We start from the raw sequence: 25,122 nt of genomic DNA, 5'->3' as shown, positions 1-25,122 counted from the left end.
TCGATGAGAATTTCTTCCCTCAGGAACTATATGTTGAGCTAGTTTTCAATCATCATTGGGTCCAGTGCTCCACCGACACTCCTTATAAAATGAATTTTCATGAGAAAACCTCATCAGTCTGGGGAAACTCCTGACTGACAACTGTAATTTTGCCTATTTCTTATCCTAGTATGGGTTTTGCAAACAAGATAATTATACTGGAAATGTTCTGAGTGTTGAGATAACCTCCGACTAAATTTGGGGGTGAATTGGGTTCCTGTACACTGTTCATAACGATTACAGCAAGTCATGAGGCCTATGTAGGGTTTTCAACTCCGCTTGGGTTTTAATGGGTGGGATAATGAGTTTGAATCATTAAAGTGATTGGTAAAGGCTCACTGCAATATTTTTACCACATTACAAAGTTCCATGTTTAGGGTGTAACATGGTGCCAAACCACTTTGGTAGGGACCAGCAGAACAAGTCTGCAAGAGTTTGTACATTACACGCATTGGCCAATGCAATGCTTTGCAAGCTCTTATGCAAAAAACTCAATTTTTTCACAAAAAATATAGATGTATTGATTTTTATCTATTGTGCAAAAGGTGGACTTCACCTTTTAAGGCCTCATGTACACTGCTGCCGATAAACTGAGGTTTAGGAGCCGTTGGGCATTTTTTTTCAACTGCTCCTGAACTCTCCTCTGCTATTTTATCAGTACATATACACAGGGTCGTTTATAGTTGTTTCTAGGCAGTTGCGTTTTAGAGGCTTTTTTTGGAACCCAAAAAATGCGTTTAGAAGCTGTGTTTAGAGGCATCTCAAATGCTGCTATGTGCATTTAGGCACGTTTTCATCTAGTAGAGTTTTTAAATGGAAACATTTTATTTATTACTTTTGAGCCTGGAAAATGCTAAAATCACACCAAAAACTCAATTATCACTGTATGCAAGCTTGATATACCGTGTGATATTTCCCTCATTAGCCAATTATGCTGTATAATACACAACTTGCATTACTTGACGCTGAAGTAGAATAGGAATTTCACTCACCCGTCAACCATTGAGAATTTGCGAACTAGATGGGGTCTAACCTTTTCCAAGAGAACGTCAAAGGTGGCAGTTGAAATGCGTGTACAATTAAAAAAAAAAATTCTCAAGGTAATTACGCAGCTGAACATACATATTAGAAAAGTATCCCGTGGACATACATTGAGCCATCAATGGATGTGTCCAGTAGCGATGAACTCTGGTCCTCTCACGCAATTTTCGTTGTCTTTGGAGCCTCAGCAAAAGCAACATCAGGAGCATTTCCTCACACATGCTCATCATGGGATCCATATTAACAAACCAACCAAAAATAACAACTAGCTACAAGCACACTGCTTTCTCAGTTGCTACTCCCACTGTTCTTTCATAGAATGGCTGAAATAGTTAGAGTTGCACTAAAGGAAATCTCTTTATGACTTGAGCAACTCTTTTACTTATCTTTAGGCTACATGGAAGTATTTAGTAAATAGGCTGCATTATCTGTGATGTCACCAGTTTCTAGTGAATGGATAGGCTGGGTTCTCTTGTTTATGAAGCATCTTGGTACCATGGGTGATCTCTAGTGATGAAAACCACACACTCCTAAAAATATTAATTTGCTTTGTATATTATTCATGTCAATGGCTCTTCTGGCAGCCAATAATGTGTGTTTGTTTTTTGTTTTTTTAATACCAGATCAAAGCAGTGGAACCAAAGAGCAAGAATTGTGTCACTCTGGCTGGCACAGGAAAAGCCGGCAACTCCATTGGTCCCAGTTTTGTGCAGACATCCTTTAATGAACCAGGCGGTCTCTGTGTTGGTGGTGATGGCCATTTGTTGTATGTTGCGGACACCAATAATCACCAAATCAAGGTTCTGGATGTGGAAACCAAAATGGTCTCTGTGGTAAGTAAAGTTCTGAGGTCAAAGATGCCATAGATGGTGGAGAGCAGTCGCGGGGAACCAAGTTTTGCATGAGTGTGTCTACAGCCTACTAGTCATTTACTGGTTTGTTTCTTACAGCAAATGCCAGTGGAATGCACAGATCTCTTATGAAGCCTGTGCATAGGAGACCAGCAGTGCTGGGTCTAAAGCGCATGTCTGTTTGTGAGGTCAGGTACTGATGCTGTAATGAGAAGACCTGGCTCACAATCCACATTCCAATTCATCCCAAAGGCGTTCACCAGGGTTGAAGTCAGCGCTGTGTGCAGGCCACTCAAGATCTTCCACACCAAACTGGTCAAACCATGCCTTTATGGAGCTGGTTCAGGGGCACAGTCATGCTGAAACAGAAAAGGGCCTTCACAAAACTGTTTCTCCAAGGTTGAAAGGTTACAATCGTCTAAAATGTCTTTGTATGCTCTAGTAGAGCACCACCCATTGGACACACTTGAACTGTGTCCAGGAGTGGGTGGAGGCCCACCCACTCCTGCAGAAATTAAAATCCACCAGCAGTGTAGCATTACAGCTTCACACTGGGTGCTTACTGCACAAGCGCGAGGCACTGCTGCAGTCTCCTACTGGCATGACAGCGAGGGAAGCAGAAGGGAGCCGAGCTGCTGATGTATTGCGCCGTGGCCCAGACTCCCAGAAGTGGGGACAGGATATCTGTTAAAGATAAGTGTCCACTCCCCCTTCTCTCCCCCCCCTTCCCCAAAGGTGCCAAATGTGGCACCGGAGGGAGGGAGGAGGAGGAGACAAATGAGTGGAAGTTCCACTTTTGGGTAGAACTCCTCTTTAATCATATGGTGGGGTGTCCATATACTTTTAGCCATTGTGATGGCATCCCTCCCTCTCGATAGATTTGTTGTTTGGGGTGGGTTGCAGTCGCTCTCCTTTTTCTGCACCCCCATGCATGACGTCACTAACATCCTGACCTGTTCAATTGCATTTCGTCCCGCTTTGATTGATAAGTAGCTTTCATACCAGCAATGGTGGCTGCATTATTATTGGTTAATCAAACTATGCGCATGTGTGGTTCAGCTGACCCAGATCCCCAAAATAAAATAAACCCCCTCCCAGGTCATTTTTATATTATGCCAAGATTTTACTAAACTTCAGTGCAGAGGTTTACTGGAGATTTTAAGATTGGCCAATTCTGAGTACTTGCTGACATCTTTCCAAATAACTGCTAAACGGGAGCTTATTGTAATTATATCAATAAGTACTAGAGTTGTAATAAGAAATATTATATCCCTCTAGGCATGGGCTGTACGCCATGCTCCTCCTCCTCCCCCGCAGCTCCCTGGGCCCAATTGCCATCAGTTGGGAGTTTCTCTGTATCACAGGAGAAGTAAATTGACATTTACAGAACAGTGTCTGCAATGTCAATAAGAATTATGATGTACCAACATTATTAATACATTGTAATTTGCTGGTTCAGTCATAGCAGATCAGAGGGTGACCTTTGATTTTGCCTATGCTGTTGGTAAAAAAAAAAAGCACTCTGGGCATGAGCATACACTGATCTCAACATTAAAAGCAACCTGGCAAGTTAAGAAAATAATTAAACTGTATTAACCGCTGAATTTACCTGAAGCAGCCCTAATTAACTTCCTCCTCCTCTTTTCTCCTTAGCTATTATTTTGCTGGCTATTTTTTTTTTTTTTTGGTACTGTTCATCTTTTGGACTTTTTATTCTAGTTAGTCTTGCTACTCCGTTTTTTTTTTCTTTTTAAAAAAAATGCTGTTGTTTAAGTCTTTATTTAAAGTGATTGTAAAGGTAAATGTATATATTTTTTGAATAACAAACATACAGGAGTGCGCAGCCTATTGCATTAGGCCCGATTCACACCTATGCATTTGTAGTGATTTTTGCATTTTGCAGATTTACACTACAGAATGTGTTCCATAGGAAACCATGTTAAATGGACTGTACTGCCAAAGCTCAAACACACGTGTGTGTGTGTGTGTGTGTGTGTGTGTGTGTGTGTGTGTGTGTGTGTGTATATACATATACATATATATATATATATATATATATATATATATATATATATATATATATATATATACCCCCATGTAACAGAAGAAATGTATCGCTACCTCCTACAGCTTGATTGTGAATAACAGTAAGACCCTCATCTTGTTTACACTATTGGAGACTGTGATTGCTCTTGTATGCTTAAACACTGTTGGCGTGTTTGGGCTATATGGCACTAATAGGAGGTCACTGATAGGCGGCACCAATGGGCACTGACAGGTGGCACTGATGTGTCCTGATTGGCACTGATAGGTGGCACTGATGGGCAGCACTGATAGGCAGCACTCATGGACACTGAGAGGGGGAGTTTCACATTGAGCAGATTGTGAGGCTTGCAACAGCGGCTCAGTGTCAGCGGCTCAGTGTATGAAACTGTCAGGTAATGTAATTACTTGCTTGGAGAAAAATCAGGCGTCACAACTCGGTAACTTTTTTCACAGTAAGAGTTGTGAAAATCTGGAATAGACTCCCATAAGAGGTGGCTCAGTAGATTACTTTAAAAGAGTCTGGATTCTTTCCTAAATGTACATAATATAACAGGGTACTGACATTTATAGGTAAACTTGATCCAGGGAATATGTGATTGCCTCTTGGGGGATCAGGAAGAACATGTTCCCCGCTGGAGCAAATCGGGTCATGGGTTTTTTCGCCTTCCTCGGGATCAGCTGTGAGTATAGGAATTTTTTTCCTCCCTTTTTATTGGTTGAGCTAGATGGACTTGTGTCTTTTTTCAAACAAACTAACTATGTAAGCTGTAGGAAGAGTATTAATGACATGCTGGGATCATGGGAAATGGGAAGATTGACATTACTGTTCTGCCCGAAGAGAACTGGCGGTGTTGGATGGTGGAGGAGGAAGTCTGGTACACTGGAGCATGGAGAGAGTAAGTAGAACTCAGCAATATTTTTTTTAAATGCAGCTAGTGGGAGTTATACTTTTAAAGCCAAAATCATAAACAGAAAAATTATCACTAGGAGATTCCTCTTCTGTTACTACTTCCTCCAATATAAAAATGGAGGACGGACGGTTTAAAGCTCCACCCGCTCAATTCATAGAAGCTGTAGCATGGCTTCTATGAATGAGGCAGCTGGGCAGTAGAAGACTACTTTTGGGGGGGAGAGAGAGACGGAATGGAGGAGGATTCAACGCAAAGGACACATCCAAGTTACGTCCGTTCCACTGATTTTTCTGTTCCTTTTGGCTGCACTCAATGAACGGTGGTCAAACTTATTTTTTTTTTTTGGATTTGCTAGATTTTATGTCTGGACTGAAAATAAAATCACTTTTACAGGGCAATTTTGCCAAGAGAAAACCTTGTTTGTACTGAAAGAAAACTTAAATGTATTACTTTATATACGTTAATGACAAAGGTATTGCCAAATTGATAGGTCTATTCCTGAAATGATCTGCTCCAAAAGAGATGTGGAGGGTGCAGGAGCTGCTACTCTATATAACTTATTATTTTTTTTTTTTTACGCAAGCGTTTTAAACTGGAGATCCTCTTTAACAGTCTCCATTCGTCCTGCATTACCTCGTAGACACAGTTGGACGCTTTGTCCCGGCAGCTGTGTCTGACAACCGAATTATTCCTCTGCACAAGTTTTCTATTGGATTAGAGGCCGGCTGTGTGCCTATAACAAGACAAACTTCAACAAAGAACACTTTGCTTTCTTTCACGTATACAGTAGGCGTCTTTACATCAATCTGACAAGCGGTAGAGAATTTAAGAGGTTACTTCTATTGCAGGACCTGCCAATTTAATGAGATCCATCAGTCGTGAGATAAAAGACCTCCCTCCCCACCCCTTTTCCTCTCTGCAATTAGACCAGACACCCACACAGCGCATTGTACCATATGTACCTATACACTGGGTGCTGTGCATACTGTAATATGCAAATACAATATCATGAACTCACCCAGTCATATATTTATTCATTTGGCTGTCAGCAAGACAATCGTTCTCTTTTGTTCCGTACAAATCTTCGTGCACAGAAAACTGTCATCTTTGTAAACTCAAACAACTTTGAGGAAAACTCTGTAATCTTTACAAGCTAAAACAACTGTGAGAACTTTAAAGTTTACCAATGACATGGTATAGCTTTGCAGATTGGAGTTTTCTTGTATGAGATCAGTGCGGTCGTTATAATTTACCAATTATGAAACGTCTAAGCTGAAGATTTTTTACGTTGAGTAATATACAGTTAAAGTGGATCTGCACCCTCTGCAGCAAAATCCCTCCTCTCCACCCCACCTCTTGTTCTGTGTATGGATAGCGGTCTACTTTTGTTTTTGTCCCCCCTACCCCCTTGCATGTCTTTCACCTAGGCTAGTGGTCTCCAAACTGAGGCCAAAGCCCTTTGCTTGTCATTATCCTGCCCTTGGTACACTATTCCTTCCATTGATGCAAGGCACTATTCCTCCTTCTGACACCAATGACGGAGCATCAGTTCTTTCTCTGATACCATTAATGAGACACTATTCCTAACACTGATGGATCATCAGTTCTTTCTCTGATACCATTAATGAGACACTATTCCTACCACTGACAGGGCACTGTTCCCCCTCCAAACCACAAGGGTGCTGTGTAATTAATTTTTATTTTTTACTTCCACTGGCCACAGTCCAGCCCTGCTGAAGTTTAGAGAGCAATAAACTGGCCCTTTATTTAGAAAGTTTAGAGGCCCCTGTACTAGGTGAATGATGTGCACTTTCCTCCCTTTGCTTCCTGGGATATGCAGGTCACATATCGAAGGAGGTGTAATAATAAGAATAATTCCAGGCATTGACAGCTTATACATAGTTGCATGTTAAACTAATGTCACTATGTATACGACATACCCGCCCAATGCCCCTGGGAGCTGGAATTCCTTAAATTTGACACCACTACACCAGTGATCTCCACTTGCTATTGGGTCTTGTGCATTCTACATCATTCTCCTTCAAATTTCCTTATCACTGTGGGCAAAAACAATGGTCTATTAAACCCACGAATTATAAAAAAAAAAAAAAATCAAACAAATTGTAAGGTGCGCCCCTCTAGTTCTGCTCGAGCTGGACTCTAGTGGTCAATTGAAAAACTCTGACCGGTCGGGTAGTCAAGACACCATACAGTGTGGATGATCAAGAATACAAAGGTTTATTCCGGTGTTCTGTCAGATAGTGTCCTGCCATCATATAGTGTCCGCCCCGGACTGCGCATGTGCAGTCCGGGGCAGAAGAAGCTTCGGAAAATCTCCAAAGCTGAACGGCACCTGCGCCGTGAGTGGAGGTTGTAGCCCCACCATCCAAGCGGACATAGGGTTGTGAAAATTAGAGGGCCCCTCGCGGGCGAGCTTCACTCGCCACGCTTCGGGCTCGGCCTCGCTGCACTCGGCTCTTTTTTATTCCTACTCTATGTCCACTTGGATGGTGGGGCTAGAACCTGGACTCACGGTGCAGGCGCCGTTCATCCTCGGCTATTTTCGGAATCTGTGTTGCTGTGTACTGCGCATGAGCAGTACACAGCGGACACTATCCGATGGGGGACCTTATATGATGGGACACCGGCTTCACAGAATAATATGCAATAAACAAAAAGAGGTCGTATAGGGGGAAGGCCCCATGAACAACCAATCACATTCAAGCATTATGTTAATACAATATACAATTAATATTAACCTAAAAGATATTCATAGTAGAGCTGCACGATTAACCACTTAAGGACCGCCGCATGGCAATGTACGTCGGCAGAATGGCACCGACAGGCACAAGCACGTACATGTAGGTGCTTGCCTTCCAGCAGGTGGGGGGTCCGATCGGACCCCCTCCCGCTGGATGCGGTGGTCCGTTTCGCTTCAGGAGCGATCCGGGATGAGGGGATGGCCGTTGGTTTCTGGCCATCCCCTCTTGATCGCTCCTGGCGAATGAGAAGCTTCCCCCGCCTGTGTAGTGTAAGCACAGGCAGGGAGGAAGTGATGTCATGCTCCTCGGGTCGGTCTTTTTGACCAGACTGCGAGGAGAACAGAGAAAGTAAGTGCACCAACACTACACTGACATGTAGGTACACATAGGCACACAAATCCCCCCCCCCCCGATCGCCCCCCCTGATCGCCCCCCCCCCCAGTCACAGTGTCACTGATTGCAGTGATCATTTATTTACTGATCACTGCATTTAGTGTCAGTTGTGACAGTAAAAACTGTCAGGGCAGTTAGTGTTAGGTCCAGGGTAGCCCCCTACCCCCCAATAAAGGTTTAACCCCCTGATTGCCCCAAGAGTTAACCCTTTCACCCCCCTTTTGCCAGTGTCACTAAGTGATCATTTTTCTGATCGCTGCATTAGTGTCACTGGTGCCGCTAGGTAGCTAGTTATTTTTTTTAGGTTCACCGCTAGGTTTTTATAGCGCTAGGTACCCCCATATACTACCCAATAATGGTTTTAACCCCCTGATTGCCCCTAGTTAACCCTTTCACCTGCGATCACCATATAAGTGCCACTGGTGACACTGGTTAGCCAGTTAGTTATTTAGGTTCCCCGTCAGGTTTTTGTATAGCGTCAGGGACCCCCATATGCTACCTAATGAAGATTGTAACCCCCTGATTGCCCCTAGTTAACCTTTTCACCAGTATTATGGGTGACTCTGGTTAGTTTGCTTTTTATAGCATCAGGGCATCCACCATTTATTACCCAATAAAGGTTTAACCCCCTGATCACCCGGCGGGTGATATCAATTTAGCTTTTAGGGTCAGGGTCTGCATCGCCCCAGGCAGAGCTAGGTTAGTGCCAGTACCGCTAACACCCACGTGCAAAGCATACACCTCCCGTAGTGGTATAGTATCTGAACAAATCAATATCTGATCTGATCAGATCTATACTAGCGTCCCCAGCAGGTTAGGGTTCCAAAAAACGCATTGTTAGCGGGATCAGCCCAGATACCTGCTAACACCTGTGTTTTTCCCCTCCGCCCAGCCCACCCAAGAGCAGTATCGATCGATCACTGTCACTTACAAAACACTAAACACATAACTGCAGCGTTCGCAGAGTCAGGCCTGATCCCTGCGATCGCTAACAGTTTTTTTGGTAGCGTTTTATATTTAAATCCTGAAGGCAGTGCTTGGTTTTCGGGGTCCTGTACATGGCTAGACTCCCAAAAAGTCCCCCACATGTGGTATTGGGGTGTAATTTTACTTATGCCCATAGCATGTGTGAGCAATATATCATGTAGTGACAACTTTGTGCAAAAAAAAATATTGTAATATTCCTGCAACTTGTGGCAAAATATAAAATATTTTATGGACTCAACATGCCTCTCAGTAAATAGCTTAGGGTGTGCTATTTTGGCATTTTATGGCCTTCGAAACTGTGATAGGTAGTGAGGAGTGAAATCAAAAATTTGCACCCTTAGAAATCCTGAAGGCAGTGATTGGTTTTCGGGGTCCCGTACGCGGCTAGACTCCCAAAAAGTCCCACATATGTGGTATCCTCGTCCTCAGGAGAAGCAGCAGAATATATTTTGGGGTGCAATTCCACATATAACTATGGCATGTGTGAGCAATATATCATTTAGTGACAACTTTTTGTAAACTTTTTATTTTTTTTGTGTCATTATTCAATCACTTGGGACAAAAAAAAAATATTCAATGGGCTCAACATGCCCCTCAGCAATTTCCTTGGGGTGTCTACTTTCCAAAATGGGGTCATTTGGGGGGGGGGGGGGGTTTGTACTGCCCTGACCATTTAGCACCTCAAGAAATGAGATATGCAGTCATAAATTAAAAGCTGTGTAAATTCTAGAAAATGTACTCTAGTTTGTAGACGCTATAACTTTTGCGCAAACCAATAAATATACGCTTATTGACATTTTTCTTACTGAAGACATGTGGCTGAATACATTTTGGCTAAATGTATGACTAAAATTTAGTTCATTCGATTTTTCTTATAACAAAAAGTAGAAAATATATTTTTTTTTTGCAAAATATTTCAGTCTTTTTCCTTTTGTATCGTAAAAAATAAATATCGCAGAGGCAATCAAATACCATCAAAAGAAAGCTCTATTTGTGGGAGGAAAAAGATGCAAATTTCGTTTGGGTACAACATTGCATGACCGCGCAATTACCAGTTAAAGCAGTGCAGTGTGAAATTGTAAAAAGACCTCTGGTCCTTAGGCTGACAATTGGTCCGGGGCTGAAGTGGTTAATCGTTAAAAAAACGTGATCTCGATTCACCCCCTCTGACATCTCTCCCACTGAGAGTAGGCTATTCTTTCATATAAAAAGTGGGGAGATTATCTGCTCACTCTGTCAAAAGAAAGCATCCCATCTGCCAAGTGTAGAACTTGAAATATTTTAACTAACTTCTTAGGTCAAAGGAATAGAACTTCTTGTGTAAACAAATAATCTGGGCAGTCTGCCAAGCTTTCAACCACCTGTAAATGCAAGAAGTTTAACCACTTAAAGTCTAAATCTTTTTCTGACACTTCTTTCTTAAGTTAAAATATATATTTTTTGCTAGAAAATTACTTGGAACCCCAAAAATTTTATTTATAATATATATAAATGTTAGCAGAGACCCTAGGGAATAAAATGGCAAATACTGCAATATTTTATGTCACACTGTTTGCCAAGTTGTTGGGGCGTGGCCTGGGCATGGCTGGGTGAGGACGTGTGTATCCCGAGCTCCCGTCCTTCTCCTGGCTACCGGAGCCTATTATGATCTCAAAACTCATCATTTGATCGCGGCATGTATGCTAGGAGGAGGAAAACCAAGGGGAAGTCCAGGCAGGCTAGACCGAGGGAATCTGGCGGACCAATCACACAATTTCTTACACAGCCTCAGCTACCTCCCGCTGCCCCTAAGATGGCGGATGCACGTGGGGAGAGGGGAGCGACACTGGAGAGCGGACTGTCCTCACTGGCAGCTTCGCTGGGATCGGACTCACTCTCAGACATTCCCCCTGATCTACAATCGGCTCGGAAGCCCCACTAATGACTGCCGCGGGGACTGGGGGAAATGCAGAGCTGTGGACGCTCCTCAGAGCCCTTCCTACCAGGGCGGATATCGAATCCCTCATCAGCTGCCTGGAGACGCAGCACCGCATGGAAATGCAGGAGGTGAGGAGTGAACTGAGTTCCATCACAGTACGCCTGACAGTGGGAGAGACCTCGGCGACAGATCTGGAGAGAAAGGTCTGTGCGCTGGAGCGCCTTCAGGATGCACACATTGACGCAGCTACCCTGCTACAACTCCATCAGGAAGAGATAGAAGACAGAAGCAGACGGCATAATCTCCATCTGTGGGGTCTCCCGGAGGCGACCGGACCAGAGGACCTGGCCGCTACGGCCACCGCCATCTTCCGCAAGCTCCTGGGCTAACCGCTCCCGCAGACCCTGGAGTTTGAACGGATCCATCGCAAAAATCGCAGGACACCAATAGGCCGCGAGATGTTATCTGCTGCCTTCATCATTACTGCCACAAAGAATTGATCCTTCGCAGGGCGTGGGAAGCTGGGGATATGGATTTTGATGGGGCATCTATTAGACTCTTGCATGACGATTACCGTGCTACCCTGCAGAGAAGAGCCATGCTCCGCCCTGTGTTGGAAGCTGCCCGCCGGAGAGGAGTCACCTACTGCTGGGGTTACCCACTAGCGGTGACTTTCAGGAAGGATCAGCAGTCGTTTCAACTCCGCTCTCCAGGAGACCTTCCAGCTCTCTTCAAGTTTTTGGATACGGCTCCTTTAAGAATACCGAATTGGCTGATGTACCTCCCTCTGCCGGGGGGACGGTCCGGGCTGCAACCCTTGTGGGGATCGGCCCTGCCGAGGCCCCAGAGGCGACGCAGCGGATCCCGAGCAAACACGCCGGAGGGGGCAGGTGAGTTATGAGAAATGTCTTCCTCACTTTGGGATATAGAACTCTGACCTACTGGCCATCCTTACCCTGTTCTGTTCTCCCCCCCCTGGGCCCCGTGGCGTTGCAGTCCTGAGAGGTAGCCCTCATGGGAATGACACTATGCTGACGGTGGACATGGGACATTTTGGGGCGGTGGGGCGAGGGGGGGGGCCAATGTCTGTCCTGCCTGTCTTGCCTGGGGCACCCCCTGGGGAATGGCAGGCGATCAAGACTTTCAAGCATGCGGAGCTTACTGTATTGGGGTGGATTGTTGGGAGGGTGGATCCCCCCACCTGCTTCTCTCCGTGACTAGAGGACTTGACCCCGTAATGCTTACATGAGGAACGTTGCCCCCCCCCCCCCATTTTTGGAGTTCTGTTGAGTATGCCGGGCTGAGCCTGACTGAGGGGCTGTTACAGAACACAGGGGGATCCCTGGATTTACTGATGCACCTGAGGGTCGGAGGGAGACTTTGACTTTGTTTTTATAACATACCCAAGGTGGAGATTCCTTTCACCCCGCTTTGGGGGGGCTGCCCTCCCGTGGAGGTGGGGGGGGGCCTTTTTTGCCCCCCCTCCTCCTCCTGGGTGGGGTGGCCGCCCTCGTGGCTTGTGGGGGATGGAAGTACTCTGTTGGGGGCTCTCCCCTGTTGCCTACCTGTTTATGATTCATGCCTATTGTTATATTGCTTTCTTTGTTAGTTTACCTTTTTATATAGTTTATGTTGGGTTCAGGTTCAACATGTCTACTTACCTGGGGATTATTAGATACTGTTACCTGCGTGCCCGCAGAGGGTCGCAACCTAGCAGAGGGCCCAGCTGTGCATGATGGCGGACTCTGCTACGGGTGCGGTGTGCCCTGTACCCGTCATGGTGATACAATATGATTGCTCCCCCGCCTGTTGGGGGATCGGGGGCGAGCTTCTTGGTTGTTGGGGCGGGACTCGGGGGGGCTGTTGGGAAATTTTTCATTTACTTACACATTTCAAATGTCGCAGCCTCTGCTGGGCCCGCCGTTGTTGCTATATCTAGGCCATGCTGAATGCATGACCCATTATTGACGGGGGGGTAGCCGCTTCTAGAGCACGGGGAGGTGGAGGCCTCGGAATGGAGTTGGCGGCCCTCATTACTTATCCACCCTTCCCCCTCCACTGCCGCCCTGTCTTGGGGATTTGGGGGACGGGGTGGGGGAACCTATTGGTACCAGTGGACCATACCCTTACAGCTCCTAGGGCTTCGGGGAGTCAGGGGGAGCCGGGAGCACCCCTCCTTAGCTGTTCCCAGCCACTTCCCCACATAGGCCAACAGGTTCTTGGCCGTTTTTGGTGGAGACGTGCCATGCAAGCACCTTGCTTGTCCTTAGTTCCTACCCATCCCTTACCCCTCATTGTTTCATGCCCTACCCTCCCCCACTTTACTTGGCAGCATTCCTAACTTTGTGATTGAGGAGGCACCCCACTGTAAGGTTATCAGGTGACCCCCTTTGCAGCCAATCCTGCCTTAGTTCTGCTGCCTCTCCCTTCCCCTGTGACTTAGCCCTTACCCGACCCCTCCCCCCCCCCCCTTTTTTTTTTCCCCCTTCCTCCTTCTGGTTGAGGATGGAGAGCCTGAGAATATACTCCTTAAACGCGAAAGGCCTCAACACCTCAGAGAAATGCTGTATGTTAATGAATGACTTAAAACGAGACTGAGCTGATATAGCCTATATTCAGGAAACTCATTTCAAAGAGGATAGGTTGCCGGTCCTCAAAAAACGATTCTTTCCTCTGACGTACCATTCCACTAATAAAACGAAATCTCGAGGGGCCTCCATTCTCGTCTCCAGTAAAATACCCTGGACACTTCAGGATTCCAGCACTGACCAAAGGCCTAATTGGGGATGTACAATTGACGCTAGCGAATGTCTATGCCCCAAACGAAGGTCAAGCCGCTTTTATGCGACGCACACTGGCTAAACTGACTGACTTTCAGGAGGGCCAACTGATCCTGGGGGTAGATTGGAACGTACCTATGGCCCCCAACGTCGACACCTCGTCGGGTTTATCCTCCGTACCTGTAAGTGCCCGTAAACGAATCACTAAGTGCCAGCATGAGACGCAGTTGATAGATATTTGGCGACTCCAACACCCGGGCGAACGGGACTATACATTCTACTCCCCTCCCCACAAAATATACACAAGAATAGATTACTTTCTTATACCCCATAGTCAGCTAAATGCGGTCCAGGTCTCCACTATAGGTCAAAGGACATGGTCGGATCACGCTCCCATTACGTTGACCTATAAGATGTCCACCAACCCATCCCAGAGGACGCGTTTTTGGCATCTAAACGAAAGCCTTTTGCAGAAGCCGAAGATCTTAGAGGAGGTGAATAGGGAACTTATTTTTTATTTTCAGGCTAACACAACGGCCGACTCCTCCCCAGGGGCGGTGTGGGAAGCACACAAGACAGTTATTAGGGGTATTCTTATGAAACACGGCTCGCGTATAAAAAAGGAAACCGGGAAACAACTAGATTTGCTTCTGGCTAAACTCCAAGTTTTACAGTCGCAACACAAAGCCTCCCCCGGACCCATCCATTAAGGCTGAACTCTCCTCTCTTCGGAGTCAGATCAATGACCTCCTCGGTTATAAAGCTAAAGCAGCGTTACAAAAATGCAGGCTCATAGCATATGAATCCGGGAATAAATGTGGACGTATCCTAGCGAGGGCGGTCAAAGACATTAAGACACAGGCCTACATCCCCCATGTTAAGACAGCGGCGAACGTGAACGTTGGCCTCCCGCATCATATAGCGGAAGCATTTAAAGACTTCTACAAAACTCTCTACAACCTACCAACCCCACCAGGAGGACAACCCCAGATGAAGGCATATATATCTTCCAGTCAGATCCCTAAACTATCACCTGAAAGCATAGCTGAGCTGGAGGCCCCGATCACTCCGGAAGAGCTGGAATTAGCGCTCAATCTGGCTAAACCTGGGAAGGCACCTGGGCTGGATGTCTTCACGTACGTGCACCCTTCCTATAGCCAGAAGCGGCCGGCGGAGATTGTTTACAAATAACGTGAACCTTTTTATTTGCAAATGTGAGTAGTTTTCTTACACTTAACAAAATAAAAGATTGCTTAAACGTACTACACCATGGATATGTTTTCTTCCCTTAATGTACATATCAACTGAGTTTATATAAAGTGAAGAGTGAACATTTCCCCAGCGCACCGGCAGCAGTATCCAGTTAGCAGCACAGTGGCTTATACTGTGAAAGTCCATCCAACCCCACAGGGGTACAAGATCTGGTGAGAGCATTCACATTACCACAACACTGAGTGGCGCACCGGGGACGAGTGTTTTCTCTGCATTGAAGATTGGCACTTACTGCACTAGTCACTTTATCTTGTGTTACTACTACCTAGGACATTATTATATGGGACTTTTTTAGTGACCCTAAGATGCGACTTTGAAAGTTTTTCTATGCACAAGGATTTTGTATGATTTTTTTTGAATGATTTTTGGTGTTATTGTCATAGGCAATTTATATTAATTCGACACAGTAGTGCCAGCACGTATTTGCACACACCAACCATTATATTCTTTTCACTTTAATTTCATAATGCTTAAATAATACTTCAGCAGTGAGTCATAAATTTGCATCACATTATTTGCAAATGAATCACTAACATTATATATTTTTTTTATATATAATTTTTTTTATATATAGACTATCATATGCTAGGTATATAATTTTGGGTTTAGCGCCATAGCCTACTATTTATATCTTTCATATAGCACAACTAAAGTGTTGAACTTAATTCACATTGCAAACCAGACTCACACACCTTCCGTCTTCTTAAACACAGACGCAGAAAAAGCCTTTGATGGGGTTAACTGGGAATATATGTTCACCGTTCTCCGACATATAGGATTGGGTGAAAAAATGATTGGATGGATTGCCCAAATATATACTACCCCAACGGCACAAATTTAAAGTGAATGGGATCTTATCGGACCCCCTCTTAATTAAAAACGGAACTAGGCAGGGCTGCCCATTGTCCCCCCTTCTTTTTGCCCTTTCCTTTATGCAAAATTAGGAACAATCCTGATATCCAAGGCCTGATAGCGGGGGATGCCCAATACAAGGTCTCTGCATATGCGCACGACTTGATGTTTTCCCTCTCAAACCCGGTAATATCCCTCCCAAACCTCCTCCTACGGGTGGATCTCTAATCTTAAAATTAACTACACTAAATCGGAGGCCATGGGGGTAGCACTTCAGCAAGCAGCCACGCAAGCACTCCGCTCCAGTTTCAATTTTAAATGGACATCCACGCATTGTCATACCTGGGGACCTCCGTCCCAGCAAATTTAAATCACGTCTTTAAGCTTAACTTTCCTCCCCTACTGACTAGAACACGGACCCTGTTAGAATCCTGGAATAAGGGCCTTCACTCCTGGTTTGGCAGATGTAACCTTATCAAGATGTGCATCTTGCCCAAATTTTTATATTTACTGCAAGCACTGCCCATCCTGGTCCCCACATCGTTCTTTAGACAAGAGCATGGTCTGTTCACTAGCTTCATTTGGGCACATAAAAAATCGAGACTAGCCCAGACCTTAATTTCCCTACCCAAACTTCACGGCGGCCTCGCAGTCCCGGATGTAAAGCGGTACATCTCGGTAGGATTATAGACTGGGGCTGACACCAGGATCTGAAGCTGTGGACCCATCTAGAACAAGCCCAGATGCAGATGCCGCTACAGGGTGTTACCTGGTGTTACGCACATATCCCAACAAACATGAAAAGACATCCCCTGATAGGGACGACACTCCGGGTGGGGTCACGGTTCTGCTCAGCAGGGTCCCTATCCACACCTAACTCTCCGCTCTACCCTATTATATGGAACCCGCAATTCCCTCCAGGGTTGGGCCCCCAAATTATGAAAAATATGTCCGATTGAAATCGCACACAGGCACGACACTTCCGGACGACTGGAGATTGGCCATCCATAGAGATGCTATGTAATACGACGGGCCCCTACAAACTAGCTTTTTGGACTGCAGTCTAACTTAGACACTTCCTCGGGGCTCTCCCCTCCCCACAGCGATTTGATGTAACATTGACCGCATTTGAGGAATACTGCTCCGGGAACGGGGCACTCCCGAGAACGTTGTCCACGATGTACAACCTCCTTATTGCCCCTGTGGATGACACTCATCTGACCTTCCTGAAAAAATGGGGTAGGGAGTTGAACTGCACATTTACTCCGAGCCAAACTCAACGTATAGTAACATATGCCCTACAATCTACTATTTGTACAAAAATACAAGAAACTAACCACAAGCTCCTGATGAGGTGGTACCTAACCCCCTCAAGCTTTACACTCCTACTATCCGAACACCTCAGCACATTGCTGGAGATGTAGTCAGGAACAGGGCACATTGTTGCATATATTTTGGTCCTGTTCGAAGCTGTCTTACTTCTGGTCTACAGTCAGGACCATTATCCAAAAATTCACGGAGTACAATGTTCCCGATGACCCGGCCTTTTTTCTCCTACATGTAAATACCATGTCTACTAAAAAGTACAAAAAATCTATTCTATGTCACCTAGTAAATGCGGCCAGAGCCTGTATACCGCTCCAATGGAAAAGCCAAACCCCACCATCGGTAGCGTCCTGGATTCGAAGGGTGGAGGACGTTAGTAAACTGGAAGACCTGGTGCTCACTGGGAGGCAACAACAGGAAAAAAAAAAAAAAAAAACATGGGCACTCTGGCACCAGTTCATCTTCTCACCTGAAGGTGTATCTCTGTGGACCTTGTAATGTAGTCGGCAATCTGGACTGCGCATGAGACAAGGCAGTCCTGAATCAACCAGAACCTTCTCCCCCCTTTAACCCCTCCCCCCACACTTTTTTTTTTTCTTCTCCAACCCTCCCCCTTAAGTGCTCTTTTCCCCATTCCTGATGGCCTCTGACCTCGGACACTGAGTTTTTTGCCGGGGTAATGAGGTTTTGATGTGAGGAAGAGGGGAGGGGCAGAGCAGAATTAGGCGCTTAGTATACCTTTTGGCTTCTTACTGAAAATTTTCTGCTCAAATAGGCAGTGGTAACCAGACTATGGATCGAGTTTGATCTTGCATGGATTCATGTTAAGTATGTAATGTGAAGTATGCAATGTGTATCTGCCTCTCCCTCGATCTCTGTAACAACTCTACTATGCACTTCCGTTCCTTCCTCCCCATGTATTCCACTTGTATGTCTTATGTTATGTCTATGCCCATGTTGGGCATTGTTTTAAATTAAATAAAAATTTTATATTTGAAAAAAAATTCAATTATTTGGGGAAAAAATACACTTCAATAAATAAAAAACGGTAAAGTTAGCACAATTTTTTTTTTTTTGGTTTTAATGTGAAAGATAATGTTACGCCGCAAGAATCGTGATCTATCTTCTAAGCAAAAAAATCATGATTCTCAAGATTCTCATTTTAGCCAGAATCGTGCAGCTCTAATTCATAGTAATTCTGCCTAGAGACAGACTCCACGTCACAATATATGGTCCTAATGTCCAGCAACTAACCGCAGACTCATCCTGCTTCACACTTCGCCTTAGCATGTCTGGTAATTTTAGCACAAGCTTAGCACGAGATGAAAACATTTTCTAAAACATTATCTTCTAAAACAGGCCTAAGGAGTAATGCTACCTTCCCTTACAATATCTAAAGAGTAACTCTACATTTCCGTACACAAATGTACTTAAACCTAACATTTTTTGTGATGCTGAGAAGGCTTTTGATAGGGTGGACTCCCCTATCAAAAGTACCGAAAAGTATCAAAAGACAGTACCGCCTGCCTCCTTGGGCTTTGGCCAAAACATGCTGAGGTGGATAAGTTCCCTATAAAGCTCCCTGGAGGCTCGGGTCAAGGTAAATGGAACTCTCTCTGGCACCTTCCCTATACGGAATGGGACGGGAGAGGGGTGCCCCCTGTCCCGCTTATTATTGCCCTTACCCTGGAACCTCTGCTAAATATTATCTGGTTAAACCCTAACATTAAGGGGTTTCGGATGGGGCAAGGAAATATAACTTGTCAGCGTACGCAGACAATGTACTATTTTATGTAGCTGACCCGCTGATCTCCCTTCCCAATATCATGGCTGAATTACCGAGATTCCATTTCCTGTCTAACTTTAAAATCAACTATGGCAAGTCAGAGATTCTCCCGCTTGCTATTCCGCCTGATATGCGCTCCCAACTGCAAGCCTCTTTTTCTTTCACATGGTTTCGTTCCTCTGTAAAATATTTGGGTATTTTTCTCCCAGCCATAATTACAGTTCTACACCTGCTACTATGCCTCTTTGCTTTCCACAATTAAAGTTAACCTACTAAGATGGGATCATACCACTTTTTAATGGATGGGCAGTGGCAGTATCCTAAAGATGAATGTTCTGGCAAGAGTCCTCTTATCTACAGATAGTGGCTATATCACTACCCATATATTCTTTCTCGGCCCTCGACCGTCTGTTCTCAAAGTTTATCTGGCATGGCTGGAGCTCATCTAGACTTACGCACTCTGCAGTGTCCTAAGAGGTTGGGAGGACTGTGGGTTCCTTCCATACAGGGGTATTAGGAAGTGATTGCTTTGCAACGAATATTGGACTGGCAACATCATACTACCACCAAATCCTGGGTCCCCCATGAGAAATTTTTAGCTAGCCTTAACCTGTCTCATGGTCCTTGGCTGCGTTCATGGCTGTGTTGCGGGACACCTTAAATGCTCAAGGCTGCTGTCGCCACCTGTGTCCCCACTTGCACCCTATTAAAATACTGTTATTATGGTATTTGTACTGTTATTCTGTAAATTATATTGATGAGAACGTTCCAAGAAAGTGTGTTCAGTTCTTGTGTAAAAACTCAAATTGATTTAATAGTAAAATAGCAAAATATTACAAGAAAAATATCAAAATGTAGAATATAAAAAATGTATTCTTAAGATGAAGATTGAATCAGATGTGTGTCTGTGAAACTGTATCAGCTTCCTTCAATGTCTCGTGGTGTGTCCTGTCTACCAGCAAAACTCTCTGTTAAACTCCCTTTACTCCCAAATTCAGCCCCCACCTTTTCCTAAAATGGCTGATAGTTGCACAAACTCTTGTAATGAGACATGGCTTTCTCCCTACTCTCATGCAAGGATGGGGGTCCTTCAGTCTCCATGCCCTGACATTCCCGAGGAGTGGGCAAGAACAATATGTGAAACTATTTTAAGTATTGGATATAGCTTCTAATCAAATACTACATATATTTGCGCGTGTGTGTGTGTGTGTGTGTGTGTATGTATATGTATATATATATATATATATATATATGTATATAATATATATATTCATTAAAAACCTAATGTTCTTATTAATATCCTAATCAAGAAATATTGTAATATAAGCAAACTTCTATTCTTAACTAAAACATTAAAGGTTTCACATTTCTTAAGATGCAACACATTACTTAAAATGTAAAAGTTAATCTAATTTGCCATGGAAGGATGGTAAGAACCCAGTGCAAGATTCCTATTTACTAACACGTTTGGTTCTCCATAGGAATGATTATGAAGCTATATGTATACTTTTTGCAAGTATAAAAGTCTGTAAAATGTAACATTTTCCATAACTAAAAAAAAAAAAAAAAAATATATATATATATATATATATACAGTGGTGTGAAAAAGTGTTTGCCCCCTTCCTCATTTCCTGTTCCTTTGCAGGTTTGTCACACTTAAGTGTTTCGGAACATCAAACCAATTTAAACAATAGTCAAGGACAACACAAGTAAACACAAAATGCAATTTGTAAATGAAGGTGTTTATTATTAAAGGTGAAAAAAAATCCAAACCATCATGGCCCTGTGTGAAAAAGTGATTGCCCCCCTTGTTAAAACATACTATAACTGTGGTTGTCCACACCTGAGTTCAATTTCTCTAGCCACACCCAGGCCTGATTATTGCCACACCTGTTCACAATCAAGGCATCACTTAAATAGGAGCTGCTTGACACAGTAAGGTCCACCAGAAGATCCTTAAAAGCTACACATCATGCCGAGACCCAAAGAAATTCAGGAACAACTGAGAAAGAAAGTAATTGAGATCTATCAGTCTGGAAAGGGTTATAAAGCCATTTCCAAAGCTTTGGGAATCCAGCGAACCACAGTGAGAGCCATTATCCACAAATGGCGAAGACGTGGAACAGTGGTGAACCTTCCCAGGAGTGGCCGGCCGCCCAAAATTACCCCAAGAGCGCAGCGACGACTCATCCAAGAGGTCACAAAAGACCCCACAACAACGTCCAAGGAACTGCAGGCCTCACTTGCCTCAGTTAAGGTCAGCGTTCATGCCTCCACCATCAGGAAAAGACTGGGCAAAAATGGCCTGCATGGCAGAGTTCCAAGGAGAAAACCACTGCTGAGCAAAAAGAACATCAAAGCTTGTCTCAATTTCTCCACAACACATCTTGATGATCCCCAAGACTTTTGGGACAACATTCTGTGGACCGATGAGACAAAAGTGGAACTCTTTGGAAGGTGTGTGTCCAAGTATATCTGGCGTAGAAGGAACACTGCATTTCATAAAAAGAACATTATACCAACAGTAAAATATGGTGGTGGTAGTGTGATGGTCTGGGGCTGTTTTGCTGCTTCAGGACCTGGAAGACTTGCCGTGATAAAAGGAACTATGAATTCTGCTGTCTACCTAGAGATCCTGAAGGAGAATGTCCGACCATCTGTTCGTGTACTCAAGCTGAAACGAACTTGGGTTCTGCAGCAGGACAATGATCCTAAACACACCAGCAAGTCCACCACCGAATGGCTGAAGAAAAACAAAATGAAGACTTTGGAGTGGCCTAGCCAAAGTCCTGACCTGAATCCTATTGAGATGTTGTGGTATGACCTTAAAAAGGCCGTTCATGCTCGAAAACCCTCTAATGTAACTGAATTGGGACAATTCTGCAAAGATGAGTGGGCCAAAATTCCTCCAGGACGCTGTAAAAGCCTCATTGCACGTTATCGCAAACGCTTGGTTGCAGTTGTTGCTGCTAAGGGTGGCCCAACCAGTTATTAGGTTTAGGGGGCAATCACTTTTTCACACAGGGCCATGATGGTTTGGATTTTTTTTCACCTTTAATAATAAACACCTTCATTTACAAATTGCATTTTGTTTTTACTTGTGTTGTCCTTGACTATTGTTTAAATTGGTTTGATGTTCCGAAACACTTAAGTGTGACAAACATGCAAAGGAACAGGAAATGAGGAAGGGGGCAAACACTTTTTCACACCACTGTATGTGTGTGTGTATATATATATATATATATATATATATGTGTGTGTGTGTGTGTGTGTGTGTGTGTGTGTGTGTGTGTGTGTGTGTATGTGTATATATATATATATATATATATATATATATATAATATTCAACTCGATTATTCTATAAAAATCTAATCCATTCATTTGTTTGTTAATTGATGAATATTAAATATAGGAAACTTTCTAACAATTCCCTCTCAAAATGATTGATTAAACAAGCCTAATCATTTTTTTTATCTAAATCCATTTACAACCGCATCTCATTCGTATCCATATATGCTTTAGATCTTAAGATAATTGATTTGAATATAGTTTCAATTTTGATTCTATATAAGAAAAGGTGAACTTATTTTACCTTTTGCTTCATATATCATAAAAATATTTTCACCCGATTATTTTCTTTAACCAAACAATCAATCCCCTTTTAATATTCATAAATGTAACATTGTTGTTCATTACTTTGACATATGGATGTCACTTCAAAATATATGTTCCATATGTATACTTTCCCTCCAAATTGTGTTTTAGCATAAATCTATAATCCATACAACCTTTCAAATAATCTTGTCAAAATTTGAACTTAAAATGTTTCTTAACATTAATTCATTCATCTATGCGAGATGATTTTAAAAGTAAATACATATTACAATGTAACGTTAGTCCTAACTTTTCTATATGACTTTCAACTCTGAAAATACACTATATGAGATTGTAAAAGTTGATGTGTAAAAAATATCTCATCTTGATATAATATCACATCACAAAAACATATATATATATATAACTGCAATATATCTGATTGATTATTTCATCAGTAGTCAAAAGTCAATTGTTTTTCGAAGTTCATCTTTTAGAGGTTTTAAGGTTGTTGTTGTTTTTCCCTTCTTATTCGTCTTCCTGCACTCTGTAAAGTTGTAAAAACTTTATTGAACATAAAAAGACAACAATAATTATAATGAATTAATCTCTTGTTTCAATCTTCTCCCAGAACTGATATTCTTAAGCTTCAAGAGTTTGTTTTTTTATCTGGAAGGGCTAGAAATATTACATTTCTCTTCTTTTGGTGACTTATAAGTCAGATGCTGAAACAGAATGCAGTATCATTATTATGAATTTGCTAATACAAAATCTACCTTCATTTACTTATTCATTTTACATACCACAATCCTAATATTTTATTATGACATGAAAGACATATTTTAGTAATAATATTCTTAATTACATTACTTTGCTTTATTTTTCTTAACCACTTTCAGACCGGACCATTTTGCTGGTCAATGACCAGAGGTCTTTTTACAATTTGGCACTGCGCTGCTTTAACTGGTAATTGCGCGGTCATGCAATGTTGTACCCAAACAAAATTTGAGTCCTTTTCTTCCCACAAATAGAGCTTTCTTTTGATGGTATTTGATTGCCTCTGCGATTTTTATTTTTTGCGATATAAACGTAAAAAGACCGCAAATTTTGAAAAAAAATGATATTTTCTACTTTGTTGTTAGAAAAATCCAATAAACTCAATTTTAGTCATACATTTAGGCCAAAATGTATTCAGCCACATGTCTTTGGTAAAAAAAAAGTCAATAACTGTATATTTATTGGTTTGCGCAAAAGTTGTCACATCTACAAACTAAGGTACGTTTTCTGGAATTTACGCAGCTTTTAGTTTACGACTGCCTATCTCAATTCTGGAGGTGCTAAAATGGCAGGGCAGTACAAAACCCCCCCAAATGACCCCATTTTGGAAAGTAGACCCCCTAAGGAAATTGATAAGAGGCATGTTGAGCCCATTGAATATTTTATTTTTTTGCCTCAAGCGATTGAATAATGACAAAAAAAAAATATATTTTTTTTTTTTTTTCACAAAGTTGTCACTAAATGATATATTGCTCACACATACCATGGGCATATGTGAAATGACACCCCAAAATAAATTCTGCTGCTTCTCCTGAGTACGGGGATACCACGTGTGGGATTTTTTGGGAGCCTAGCCGCGTACGGGGCCCCGAAGGCCAAGAAACGCCTTCAGGTTTTCTAAGGGCGTAAATATTTGACTTTACTCCTCACTACCTATTACAGTTTTGAAGGCCATAAAATGCCAAGATGGCACAAAACCCCCACAAATGACCCCATTTTAGAAAGTAGACACCCCAAGCTATTTGCTGAGAGGCATGTTGAGTCCATGGAATATTTTATATTTTGCCACAAGTTGCGGGAAAATTACAAACTTTTTATTTTATTTTATTTTTTCACAAAGTTGTCACTAAATGATATATTGCTCACGCATGCCATGGGCATATGTGAAATGACACCCCAAAATAAATTCTGCTGCTTCTCCTGAGTACGGGGATACCACATATGTGGGACTTTTTGGGAGCCTAGCCGCGTACGGGGCCCCGAAATCCAAGCACCGCCTTCAGGCTTTCTAAGGGCGTTACAGTTTTGAAGGCCATAAAATGCCAAGATGGCACAAACCCCCCCCCAAATGACCCCATTTTGGAAAGTAGACACCCCTAAATTTAGGGGTACACTAGTGAGACTAGGTAATAAATGGCGGGTGCCCTGAAACTATAAAAAAATAACTAACCAACCAGCGTCACCTGTAACAGTTATATGGTGATCACTGGTGAAAGGGTTAACTAGGGGGCAATCAGGGGGCTTTATGCGGTAGTATATGGGGGTCCCTGGCGCTATAAAAATCTGCGGTGAACCTAAATACCTACCTGCCTAACTAGCGTCACCTGTGACACTAATACAGCGATCAGAAAAACGATCGCTTATTAGGCTGGGTTCACACTGGAGCGATGCGGGAACGCCACGAATCCGCGGCGGGTTCCCGCATCGCATGCCTCCCGGCGGCAGTTCACACTGCCCTATGCGAACTGCTGGGAGTGTCAGTGAAATGTTAATGACACCCCCAGATC

At 43.3% G+C, this 25,122-nt stretch overlaps 1 protein-coding gene across 1 annotated transcript in view; it reads left to right on the top strand.

Annotated features, from left to right (window-relative positions):
* The window catches only part of NHLRC2 (NHL repeat containing 2), a 107,097-nt gene that overhangs the window by 66,597 nt on the left and 15,378 nt on the right, over positions 1 to 25,122 (top strand). Inside the window, exon 9 of the mRNA XM_077454984.1 lies at positions 1,704 to 1,913. Coding sequence (XP_077311110.1) covers positions 1,704 to 1,913 — 210 coding nt within the window. The remainder of the gene's footprint in view (positions 1 to 1,703; positions 1,914 to 25,122) is intronic.

The sequence above is a fragment of the Lithobates pipiens genome, unplaced genomic scaffold, assembly GCF_037356315.1.
Source record: "Lithobates pipiens isolate NorthernLeopardFrog02 unplaced genomic scaffold, aLitPip1_a1.2 Scaffold_25, whole genome shotgun sequence".
Classification (NCBI taxonomy): domain Eukaryota; kingdom Metazoa; phylum Chordata; class Amphibia; order Anura; family Ranidae; genus Lithobates; species Lithobates pipiens.
The sequence above is the reverse complement of the archived record's forward strand: the minus strand, read 5'-3'. Positions and strand labels throughout refer to the sequence as shown.